The following is a 12,127-nucleotide window of genomic DNA, read 5'->3' as shown; positions in this document are numbered from 1 at the left end:
ACAAAAACAAAAACAAAAACATGCTTTAGAAACAAAAATAAAGCTGGGCATGGTAGCTCACGCCTGTAATCCCAGCACTTTGGGAGGCCAAGGTAGGCAGATCATCTGAGGTCAGGAGTTCAAGAGCGGCCTGGCCATCATAGTGAAACCCCATCTCTACTAAAAATACAAAAAAATTAAGCTGGGCGCAGTGGCTCATGCCTGTAATCCCAGCACTTTGGGAGGCTGAGGCAGGCAGATCACTTAAGGTCAGAAGTTCAAGACCAGCCTGGCCAACATGGTGAAACCCCATCTCTATTAAAAATAAGAAAATTAGTTGAGCACGGTGGCGCACGCCTGTAATCCCAGCTGCTTGGAGGGTGAGGCACAAGAATCACTTGAACCTGAGAGGCGGCGGTTGCAGGGTCTGGAGATCGCGCCATTGCACTCCAGCCTGGGCGGCAGAGTGAGACTCTGTCTCAAAAAATAAATAAATAAAAATAGAAAAATTAGCCGGGCGTGGTGGCTTGCATCTGTAGTCCTAGCCACCACCACACCCAGCTAATTTTTTGTATTTTTAGTAGAGACGGGGTTTCACCGTGTTAGCCAGGATGGTCTTGATCTCCTGATCTCGTGATCCACCCATCTCGGCCTCCCAAAGTGCTGGGATTACAGGCTTGAGCCCACTGCGCCTGGCCAAGCATGTTTTTTTGAGATAGAATCTCACTCTGTCACTCAGGCTAGAGTGCAGCAGTGCAATCATAGCTCACTGCAGCCTTAAACTCCTGGGCTAAAATGATCCTCCTGCCTCAGCCTCCCAAAGTACTGGGTTTACAGGTATGAGCCACCATGCCCGGCCCACACTATACTTTTGAAATGAGTAAAATGTCAAGGGAAAAGGTAGGCTGATTAAGAAAGAAAAAGCAGAACCTCTTTCTTCAGATAAAATGTTTGCCAGCCTCACATGAAAATTAAAATGAGAGCATCTGACATTTTCAATTGTCAAGCTTAATTCACTTTAGTGTTAAAGAGTTTTTCAGCAAGCCTTTTACCTATTAAATGTGTCAATGTGTCACTGTTCTCTAATGTCCTTGCATGAGCGGCAGTCAAGTGGAATACCGAGCGAATGTGAAGAGGACTGCTGGCTGGCAGCATGATTGCAACTTTTCAGACTCTTAAAAAGTGTTCCTTGTCCTCCCTGTGCCCCCTATTCCAGCACTCTTAAACACAATGGTTAAAAGGTATGGGTCAAACTATCTTTCAGCACTGCAGGTGATAACTGTCTGTGCACTGAATGAATTGAGGAGGAAGAGAAGCAGTTATGAGTCAGAAGGCTCTGTTGCTCTTAACTTTCATATTCATACAGAGAGGTGAGATCGAACCTCACAGAGCCAGTAATAGGCTGGGAAATACCTCCAACAGCAAAGCTGGGAGCCATAGGCCAAATCTGCATACATGCAGCTATGGCCCTGCGACCCCATGGGTACCAGTGTAGGAGGAGATAACCTTCCTACACAGTAATCATAGGGTATCAATGTTTTCTGTGAACTTCTAGAAGATATAACCTAATAAGTATCTGAATAAACCTGGAAAAGCTACTCAAATGTTCAAACTTTTTTTTTTTTGAGACAGAGTCTTGCTCTGTCACCCAGGCTGGAGTGCAGTGGCGCGATCTCGGCTCACTGCAAGCTCCGCCTCCCAGGTTCACACCATTCTCCTGCCTCAGCCTCCCAATGGTCTCAATCTCCTGACATCGTGATCCGCCCGCCTCAGCCTCCCAAAGTGCTAGGATTACAGGCGTGAGCCACCATGCCCGGCCCAAACTTTATCTTTATTAACAGAAGCATGGCTCTATACAGAATTCCATCTTCGAATGAAACCAAACGTTTCCAAATAAATTTCTAACAAAACAATTTCACTGTAACTTGATGAACTACCCCAGAATTAACGTACACATCTATTAATCCATTACTCTGCCTTGCCAGCCTATGACCTGCCCATGCACCTCTCCCAACTCTGCCTGACCATGTCAGACTCAGGCATTCTAGTGAAAAGAAATTAACTTACAAAGCAGAAAATTCAATCTTCAGGACACCTCTAAGAGTCAGAGAGTTCTCCATATGCTGAATCGAAATCTTAGTGATTTTTACTCCTAGTTCTTCCTTGTGGAGCTATATAGAATACCTTGTATTCAGTGTGAACTATGACTTACCTTTAGACGTTCAATAGCTTCCTCTCCTCCAGGTGTAGACATGATCCTCTCTTGAATACTGGTCACAGACGTCAAGCCCACCTGACTATTGAGTGAGCAGGAAGATGGGGATGAAGTGAGGGACCCCATGGATGCTGTGGAAAAATGGCCAGGGCGTTGATTCTCAGAGGCTAGCAAGTACCTATGCTTATTGTTCTGAAAATCTTTCAGATCTGGGAGATAGAAAGAAGAGAAGGCAGAAAAAGTAGGGAAAAGGGAAAGAAGCAGAAGAAAAAAAGACAGGAAGGAATATTGTTGTAAGAAAGGACAGCATTAAAGCGCCAAGACAAAGACAGGCTATAATACAAACACAGGTTACAACTGTTCTAGATGGCAGTTCTAAAACATGTCTGTCTTTAATAGTGGTATCCTAGAGGTTCAGAATCATTTGTGCATTTACAAACTAAAAGATTCCAATGTAGGTTAACACTGTATCTTGCAGGGGGATAAACCAGAGCCTCAAAGGAAACTGCTTAGGCACTCTCCCTAAAAAAACCAAAATACCTTCCATTTCGTCTTTCTAGTGCTCCTAGTCTACAATGTCTTCAGATTTACACTTTTCCAGTAGTTTGTAAAGGGGAAAACAATGATCATTTATTTATTAATAATAATCCATATTGGTCTGGCTCAGTGTTTTATGTAATTTCAGCAAAAATTTCCAAGAAAATGTTATGGTTAAAACAAAGTTTGTGCACTGAGTAGTATGCTTTGTATGGCAACATTTCAACATGCTAAAAGGATTTTTAATATGTCTTAAATAAAAAAGCGTAATTATAGAAATGAGAGGAATTTTGTATAAGTCCTGGTTAAAAAGTCAGGACTAACTGATTGCCTCAACAGGGAAGAACAATTAGCAGATGAATGAGTTTTAGTGTAGGTTCCATTCTTCAGTCAGAGCAAGCAAAAAATAAGGCCGATTATTTGTTAATTTAAGGCCCTTAATTAGCCTAAGAGTACAACCATGGGTCACTGCTAAGCCTGCTTCCTAGTATAAAATGCAAGTTTTAGGAACATACTTCCATTTACTAAGTCTCTAATAGAACGGTTAATTTCGCTTTTAAACTCAGTATTGGTAAAAGAAAAAAAAATTTAAGCCACAAACAACAAAATTTACTGATTTGCTGTTGTACTTTCTTTCATTAGTCATCCTTTGCAAAAAGATACCAAAGGTAAACCATAAGTATTGGTGCAATCCAACTTTAAAATTAGCTCATTTTTGAATCTGAAAAATTAAAATTCATATCAAAACTATGTAAGTTTTCCTTAAAGGAGATGAGTCAATACACACAGTTGGAAAAAATACTATTAGTTTTCCCTGGGCCTACTCATCTCTACTATTTAATTAAAGCCAGTTTTTTAACTCCCTTAAAGCCAGTGGTTGCTTCAAGACAGTTTGAAAACCACCATCTGCAAATACAGAACACAGGGAAACAAGCAAAGAGGCATCTTTTAAAAGGGGGATAGGGATTAGAGCAAAAAGTTAACCATCGGGGGAAAAGATCAGGATGGACAGAGTTTAGGTCCAATGGTCACATGCAAGCCCTAAAAGGAATTAAGAGAATTAGATCAAGATGGAAATTGAGAAGTAGTCAGGGCTGCTTTCCCTTAGGAATATAGAATTAAAACTTAGTCATGCGTGGTGTTTCAGGAAATGCCGCAGCTGCTAAGAAAAGAGGTAGGCAACAAGCTGGCAGCAGCAACACCTTGAGCACAAAAGCAAAAAGAAGGCGGCACCTTTTCTACACCAGTATCGTTGAGCTTTGGAAATCTCAGACAGAGCTGCTGCAGTCCAAGAGTCACTTCTGTATCAGGACATTATAGTGTATTTAAGCCCTAACCTCATAACCACAGCCAGGGCTATATTTGGTTTCTCCTATGCATTTTCTCACTGTCTGCCAAGCCTCATTACATGCCTTACTGTAGAAATAAACAACTCAGGTGGCCGGGCTCAGTGGCTCATGCCTATAATCCCAGCACTTTGGGAGGCCAAGGCAGGAGGATCACGAGGTCAAGAGATTGAGACCATCCTGGCCGACATGGTGAAATCCCGTCTCTATTAAAAATATAAAAATAAGCTGGGCGTAGTGGTGTGGGCCTGTAGTCCCAGCTACTCCGGAGGCTGAGGCAGGAGAAATTGCTTGAACTCGGGCAGAGGAAGTTGCAGTGAGCCAAGAGCTCACCACTGCACTCCAGCCTGGTGACAAAGCAAGACTCCATCTCAAAAGAAAAAAAAAAAAAAGAAAAGAAAAGAAAAAAAGAAATGACTCAGTACGAATCTAAAAATTAACCCCAAAATCAAGATATTTTTCTTCTAAGATAACAATTTCTTGATGAATTACCTTAAAAGGGTAAGAAATAATTTCCTCACCAACTTAAGATATATATGGAGAGAATAACGAGGTACATGTGATTCTTTAAAAATGTTTGAGTCATTTTAGACACCTAAGTTATTTTAATTTGTGACTTATGAAAAGAGGAAAGGCTGGGTGTGGTGGCTCACATCTGTAATCCTAGCACTTTGGGAGGCCGAGACAGGAGGACTGCTTGAGGCCAGGGGTTCCAGACCAGCCTGGGAAACATAGCAAGACCCCCATCTCTACAAACAAAAAATTTAAAAATCAGCCAGGCGTGGCAGTAAACAACTGTAGTCTCGGATACTCAAGAGGCTAAGATGGAAAGATCACTTGAGCCCAAGAGTTCAAGCTTGCAGTGGGCCATGATCACGTCATTACACTCCAGCTTGGGTGACAGAATCAGACCATCTCAAAAAAAAAAAAAAAAAGGAAAAAATATTTATCTAATCATCTGAGGCCGAAGATATGGAGAAAAGCAACTTAGCACAAGCTCCCATGAGTCTCAGCCCAACATTTACAGAGCTCTTCAATCATAGATAGTTTTGCGGACTGAAAATGATTATTGGTAAAATGGACATAATAAAATATTTTCAAAGCCATTAACAGAATTAAAAGAGACTATATTCAAGGTGCCTAGAATAGGGCCTGGCATATTATGCACAATTAGTAAGTGCCAGTTGCTATCATCATCTATGATTTTTGGATTTAATTTAATCACACTGGGAAAAACTGAAGAGTAGACGCAGCAAGAGATTCTCAAGCCTTTCTACTTCACTCAAGCCACAAACTGAAATTCAGCAAAAATTAGTTTGCTAAATGAAGAAGGGCAAAAGTAGGATTATTTCTGATTCTATACTATGCTCTGTCTGGGATTTCTCTGTAAGGATTGCTGGCATGCAAAGCTCATTTTAAGGCTGATCCAGCAGAGGCAGATTAGCAAGTCAGAGTACTGGAAATAACCAATATGTGAAATACACACATTTGCTTCCACTTCCAGAGTAATCATCGATCAATGGATCAACTGAAGGTAAGCAGGAGGGAAAATACGAGAAGGGTCAAAGTTCAGGTTCAGCAGTGACACAGAAAGGGAACAGAGCATTTTTTGGCATTTGGGGAGATGAGAAAGTTAATATTTAGAATATGGTATCAATTTTACAAATGGTATTCATCTAAACTCAGACTCTAATCAATAAGAAGAATTAAACTAGAAGAGGCCTTGAAAATCTTATTAGAACTTTAAGGAATATAATATTAATTTTACACTCAAAAAATAAAAATATGCTTTACTAAACCAACCTATATTCTATTCATATATGAATAATCCATTTTACTCACTTTAGAGAACTTCTGAATAAGCCATTGTATAGGCACATCATGAGTTTTTTTAAGATACATTTTAATACAACATCGTAAAACAATACTGTCTGGAAGTGTAGTTCTTGAACTTCACAGGAATTGAACTTTTCCCCTTCATATGTTCATAGACAGCAGGAGGCAATCCATCATTTTACAGGAGGAGGGGGCCATTCAAAGGAGAATCTTATCTGAAGGTAGGCTTGAATGGTGCATTTCTTGTATTACTGCCACTACACTAATCCAGAGTAACCCATGAAACGAAACCCAAAATTTCAAATAACATTTCTATGAAGTAATTAACTGCTCAGTGATGACAGGTTTAAAATTCCAAATAAACTTCATTGCTGATCTAAAATAGAATTCTAAAAAAAATACTAGCGACATATTTGTGATTTAAAAACTAATTTCATGAGTTCAAACGGATAGCCTGGTATATGCTACATAAAGGAATCTAGAGATCATTTCCATTGAGTTTTTTAAGGAAAAAAAAAAAAACAAAAACATTTTCACTACCATTTAGCTTCATCATGTTCCTTAACTTGAAGTTTATTTTAAATATAAGAACCCTGAATAAGAACCTTGAAGAAGAAAGGATTAGATTTTGTAATGATCCTTAATTCACTTACTATCAATAATATCTCCCAGGCCCTGAGCACGAAGAAGGTCCTTCAGCCGTGTCACCTCCTCCTTTAATTCACGAACCAGTTTGGCATTGGGGTCCTCATTGATAACAGCATTGCATTTAATTTGTTTTGCACGATCTGCATATCTAGATCCAAAAAGAAAATTCATTCTTGTCATTTCTCATATGTTCTACTTCTCATAAGTAACATACTATTATTTTTAAATCAAATATCCTGAGTGTTTACATTTTATGAGCCTTCATAATAATACATCTATATAAAGCTTTATAGTACCTATTAAAGATGAAGAAAAAGGCTCAGATGAATTTAAGTGATTTGCGCAAGATCACAATGGAAATAAATAACAGCGAGAGGACTTAAACCCAACTTATGAGACTGTATAGTATTCACTCCATTATATCAACTGTCTTTCATGGAAGAAGGGTAGAGAGTTCCAGACTAAAGTAATGAAACCTACTCATACATAAAAAATAGGCCTCAGGAGGCAGCTCACACCTGTAATCCCAACACTTTTGGTGGCCAAGTGGGGAGGATCACATGAGGCCAGGAATTTGAAACCAGCCTGAATAACATAACAAGACCCCCGATCCCTACAAGAAATTTTTAAAAATCAGCCAGGCCTAGTGGCATGTGCCTGTAGTTTTAGCTACTTGGGAGGCTGAAGTAGGAGCATCACACGAGCCCAGATGTCTGAGGCTGCAGTGAGCTACAATCTTGCCACTGCACTCCAGCTTGGGCCACACAGCAAAAGACTCCATTACAAAAACAAAAACAAAAACTAAAAAGCAAAAAAAACTTCTCATGAACATTCTGTTGTGTAATTATTTTGTTTTTTGTTTTTTTAAGAGACAGAGTCTCACTATGTTGCCTAGACTGGCCTCAAACTCCTGTGCTCAAGTGATCCTCCTGCTTCAGCTTTCCAAATAGCTGGGACTACAGGCACACACCACTGCACCTGGCTATGATGGTAATTTTTTAATATTGCTACATATTCCTATAATTTTTATTACTTATTATGACTTCAGCATTTCTTTTTTTTCCTTTTTTCTCTTTTTTTTTTTTTGAGACGGAGTCTTGCTCTGTCTCCAGGCTAGAATGCAGTGGTGCCATCTCAGCTCACTGCAACCTCTGCCTCCCAGGTTCAAGTGATTCTCCTGTCTCAGCCTCCCAAGTAGCTAGGATTACAGGTGCATGGCACCATGCCCAGCTTATTTTTGTATTTTTAGTAAAGATGGGGTTTCACCATGTTGGCCAGGCTGGTCTCAAACTCCTGACCTCAAGTGATCCACCCACCTCAGCCTCCCAAAGTGCTGGGATTACAGGTGGGGGCCACAACGCCCAGCCGACTTCAGCATTTCTATAACGACAAACACCACAAGCAGGGTGGCACTTCTTTTTATAGAAATGAATATTATAAGAAAATGTCACTATTATCTAAAAGTTACCCAAAAATCTCACTTGAGCAATTTAAAAATCTTTCCTATGAAAAAGTTCCTGCCTTATCTAGGAATCCATGAGGGATAAAAAAATAAAAACTTCATACCTTTCCCAATGAAACGGAAAACCATAAAGAGGTAAATTCTACTATAATACAATCACTTTTTCCCTAAGTTTTCCCTGTTACGAGAGGAAAGGAACATTATTTTCATAAATAACTACCCAGACAGCATAAAAACATCCATGGTATCACAAAATGACATCTGATGGCAATGTGGTCTACGTTGCTACTGAGATCAAAAGAAAGTACCTCAGAGTGCTCAAAGTCTCATCATAGTTGATATCCGCGGGGCTCAGAGCAGCAACCATTGCAGTCCGAGAATTGCCACCTAAAAAGATTAATCATGAGTATCTCAAGTCACACTCATTTTAAAAGAAAGAAAAATTTCATGGAATGTGTCAAATCTGAGGTTGCGATCTCAAATCCTAAGATTTAATGTAAAGTCAAATTTCTTTTTTTTTTTTTTTTTGAGAGGAAGTCTCACTCTTTCACCCAGGCGAGCGGATCACTTGAGGTCAGGAGTTCAAGACGAACCTGGCCAACATGGCACAATCCTGTCTCTACTAAAAGTACAAAAAAGTTAGCCAGGCACGGTGGTGTGTGCCTGTAATCCCAGCTACTCGGGAGGCTGAGGCAGGAGAACTGCTTGAACCCGGGAGGCGGAGGTTGCAGTGAGCCAAGATTGCACCACTGCACTCCAGCCTGGGTAAGAGAGCGAGACTCCATTTCAAAAAAAAAAAAAAAAAAAAGTAGAAGTGAATGAAGAACAGTGATTCGAAGGTCTGAAGACATCAGCAATGAGGAGGAATAAGGGTTGGCAATGTCTAATTTTGTGCACCTCAGAGGAGCATGGATTTTTGAAATAACTTTGAAGAGCGAGCAATAATCTGAAACAGGTATGGGCAGTTGGGAAGACAATTACAGCACAGTTCATGCCCTGAAGTAAATGAGATATGGGAGTACACCCTGGCTTAAAACCAAGAGAATCCAACCAGCTGAAATTAGGAGTAAAAATGAAAGCAGGCAAGGAACACTCAAGTAGTAACATGAATATCTAGAGATTATTTGTCTCCAAAACAGACACAGGACAATTAACCACAAAAGATAATCAAAGTGAAAAAGATAACTACTTTTCACTAGTGGTCAACATACCTAAATTTTCTCGAAGGAGCCAAGTAAGTACAGAATCCCTGTAGGGAATAAAATCCGTTTTCTTCTTCTTTTTACTCTATTAAAGGGAAAGGAATGGTCTTAGCATTTTTTGTTAGGGAAAAAAATTCCCAAGAAAGGCAAATCAGTCTAAAATTCCCAAGTAAATTAAATTACAGTAAAACCCCAACACTGTGGAAGTTTATCATTCATAGTTTCAATTCTTCACAATACCAAAAACTCACGCAATAAGGTAATTTTTTCATTTTACATTTTATTTTGAAAACTGTGTAACATATTCAACAGTTGAGAGAGCAGTATAATGAGCTACCATACCCAACATGCAGCTTCAACCATTATCAATACTCTGCCAATCATCTTTCAATTAACCCCCAAACACTTTTCTACAACTTTTTATTTTCCTGACCCATTCTGAAGTCAGTTGCAGACCTCATCTCCATTTACCCCTAAACACTTCAGCATATAAGAACATTGTCTTACACAGAAAACAATGACCAAGTTCAAAAAATTAACATCAATACAATACTATTACCTAATATCCTGTCTATATCATTTTTTTTCTTTTTCTTACTGTGAAGGAAAAGGTCATGTCTTTTTTTAAAAAAAAAAAAAAAAAAAAGCCACAAGACCATTATCACACTTATCAAAATAAACAATAATTCCCTAACATCATCTAATACTCCATCCTCAATTTTTATTTTTGCAGAGGGGAGAATACTAATCCTGTGCATTCCAGGTTGGATGTGTTGGAGCAAGTCATCTAGTTAGTGAATTTACTTGGCCAACCACCATGTCATTGGGTGGGTTGCTGCAAATCTAGCAACTCCTTTTTTTTTTTTTTTTTGAGACGGAGTCTTGCTCTGGAGTGGTGGCGCAATCTCAGCTCACTGCAAGCTCCACCTCCCAGGTTCACACCATTCTCCTACCTCAGCCTCCTGAGTAGCTGGGACTACAGGTGCCCGCCACCGTGCCCAGCTGATTTTTTATATTTTTTAGTAGAGACGGGGTTTCACCGTGGTCTCAATCTCCTGACCTTGTAATCCGCCCGCCTCGGCCTCCCAAAGTGCTAGGATTACAGGCGTGAGACCCTGCACCTGGACAAATCTAGTAACTCTTGTAAAATAATACTCATTTGGTCTCTTTGAAAGGAAATTATGCAAAAAATAATGCAATTATTAAAGCAAAGACTAAAAGTAAAAAGGTCTAAGAAAGTGATATGATTTGCTAATTTAGAAAGGTGAATGTTCTATTAAGTCTACTTATTCCGCTTTCTTCATGATCCTTCTTATTAACACAGGATAAAGCAAAAAACACCAATGAAAAGGCAGTGCTGAAATGAAAAAAAATTATACTTTCTAAAAGTAAAAATTAATGCAAATGCTTTACAGGTAACAGCTATTCAAATACATGCTGGCTGATTACTGCGTTGTGACACTTTAAGAAGCTACTAAGGGGAGGCCGGGCACAGTGGCTCATGCCTGTAATCCCAGCACTTTGGGAGGCCAAGGCGGGTGGATCACTTGAGGTCAGGAGTTCAAGACCAGCCTGGCCAACATGATGAAACCCCATCTCTACTAAAAATACAAAAAATTAGCCAGGGGTGGTGGCGGGCACCTGTAATCTCAGCTACTTGGGAGGCTGAGGCAGGAGAATCGCTTGAACCCAGAAGGTGGAGGTTGCAGTGAGCCGAGATCATGCCACTGTGCCTCAGACTGGGCAACAGTGTGAGACTCAGTCTCCAAAAAAAAAAAAAAAAAAAAAGAAGTTACTAAGGGGAAAGGCAGGGCCTCACTGATAAACACCACTCCAGCAAATCAGCAGTTTTAAAATCCAGTCCTGGTATAATCCAACGTTAAACTAAGGATGATCCTACTATCTGCACAAGCACTTTTTCTATTCAGAAAACGAGTACTACGTGGCTGGCCTCTTAGTGGCTGGTCTTGTGGTTTTGTGTTTTTTTTTTTTTTTTTGAGGAGGTAAGGGAGTAGGCAAGAAGCATCTCTTATCAAATATGTCTACATCATCTCATTCCACTCTACCCACAGACACACAATCCACCAATCAGAAAGTCATTTCCAATAGCAGGTTCAATTTTAGATTGCACAGACCTCAAGGGAGAATTAAGCCTTTCGGTCATTCAGATTAGTGGAACAAACTTTCATTCCACTATGTAATCCTTGAGGCCTAAAACCTCAGTTTAAAACCCGTGAATAGTCGGGACACTATGGGCACGCACCACGCACCCACCTAATTTTTGTATTTTTAGTAGAGATGGGGTTTCACCATGTTGGCCAGACTGGTCTAGAACTTCTGACCTCAAATGATCCGCCCGCCTCAGCCTCCCAAAGTGCTGGGATTACAGGCATAAGCCACCATGCCCGTCCTTGTTCCTTTATTCTTAATTCCTTCTCCAAAGCATATAATGTTCTATAAATTAATTTTGGTGTGAAATCTCATGATTTGTGGTCACTCTAAATTTACAGCCACTCTAAATTCCAGAGCCAGAAAACAAATGATGAAAACATTTTTAAAGGTTCCATTCCTACTTATGTCACCATACATCCTGGTGAAGATTTAAAACATAAAAGTCAATTCTAGTTTATCTCTACCAATCCCCACCATACCTTGCTAGTGCAGTTATCCTACAGGTGAAAGCATTTAAAAGAGAAAACAAGAACACAGGATAAGCCTCCAAGTAGAAAATGAGATTTTGTTTAAATTTCATGTCATAGATTATGACTTCTCCAAGGCAAGCAAGAAAGCATTTCATAATTCTTAGCAATTAAAATGAGGTTTTAAACTAAACTAAAACACACAATGACTAATTTAAATAATGTAGGCAATGAAGCCCCTAATTAAAAAAAGAGAATTTTTG

At 39.6% G+C, this 12,127-nt stretch overlaps 2 protein-coding genes across 10 annotated transcripts in view; one reads left to right on the top strand and one right to left on the bottom strand.

Moving 5' to 3' along the window:
- Positions 1-12,127, top strand: part of CTNNBIP1 (catenin beta interacting protein 1) — a 668,528-nt gene that overhangs the window by 212,366 nt on the left and 444,035 nt on the right. The window lies entirely within an intron of this gene.
- KIF1B (kinesin family member 1B) overlaps positions 1-12,127 on the bottom strand; it is a 178,384-nt gene that overhangs the window by 101,700 nt on the left and 64,557 nt on the right. For 3 of the 9 annotated variants that reach the window (XM_050787676.1, XM_050787730.1, XM_050787684.1), the window contains exons 10-15: positions 11,877-11,894; positions 9,235-9,310; positions 8,332-8,410; positions 6,567-6,709; positions 5,564-5,605; positions 2,192-2,403 (exon numbers count right to left, since the gene is read on the bottom strand). In XM_050787676.1, coding sequence (XP_050643633.1) covers positions 2,192-2,403; positions 5,564-5,605; positions 6,567-6,709; positions 8,332-8,410; positions 9,235-9,310; positions 11,877-11,894 — 570 coding nt within the window. The remainder of the gene's footprint in view (positions 1-2,191; positions 2,404-5,563; positions 5,606-6,566; positions 6,710-8,331; positions 8,411-9,234; positions 9,311-11,876; positions 11,895-12,127) is intronic. The other 6 variants (XM_050787719.1, XM_050787741.1, XM_050787752.1 and 3 more) reach the window with 4 other exon arrangements.

This window comes from Macaca thibetana, chromosome 1, assembly GCF_024542745.1.
Source record: "Macaca thibetana thibetana isolate TM-01 chromosome 1, ASM2454274v1, whole genome shotgun sequence".
Classification (NCBI taxonomy): domain Eukaryota; kingdom Metazoa; phylum Chordata; class Mammalia; order Primates; family Cercopithecidae; genus Macaca; species Macaca thibetana.
The sequence above is the reverse complement of the archived record's forward strand: the minus strand, read 5'-3'. Positions and strand labels throughout refer to the sequence as shown.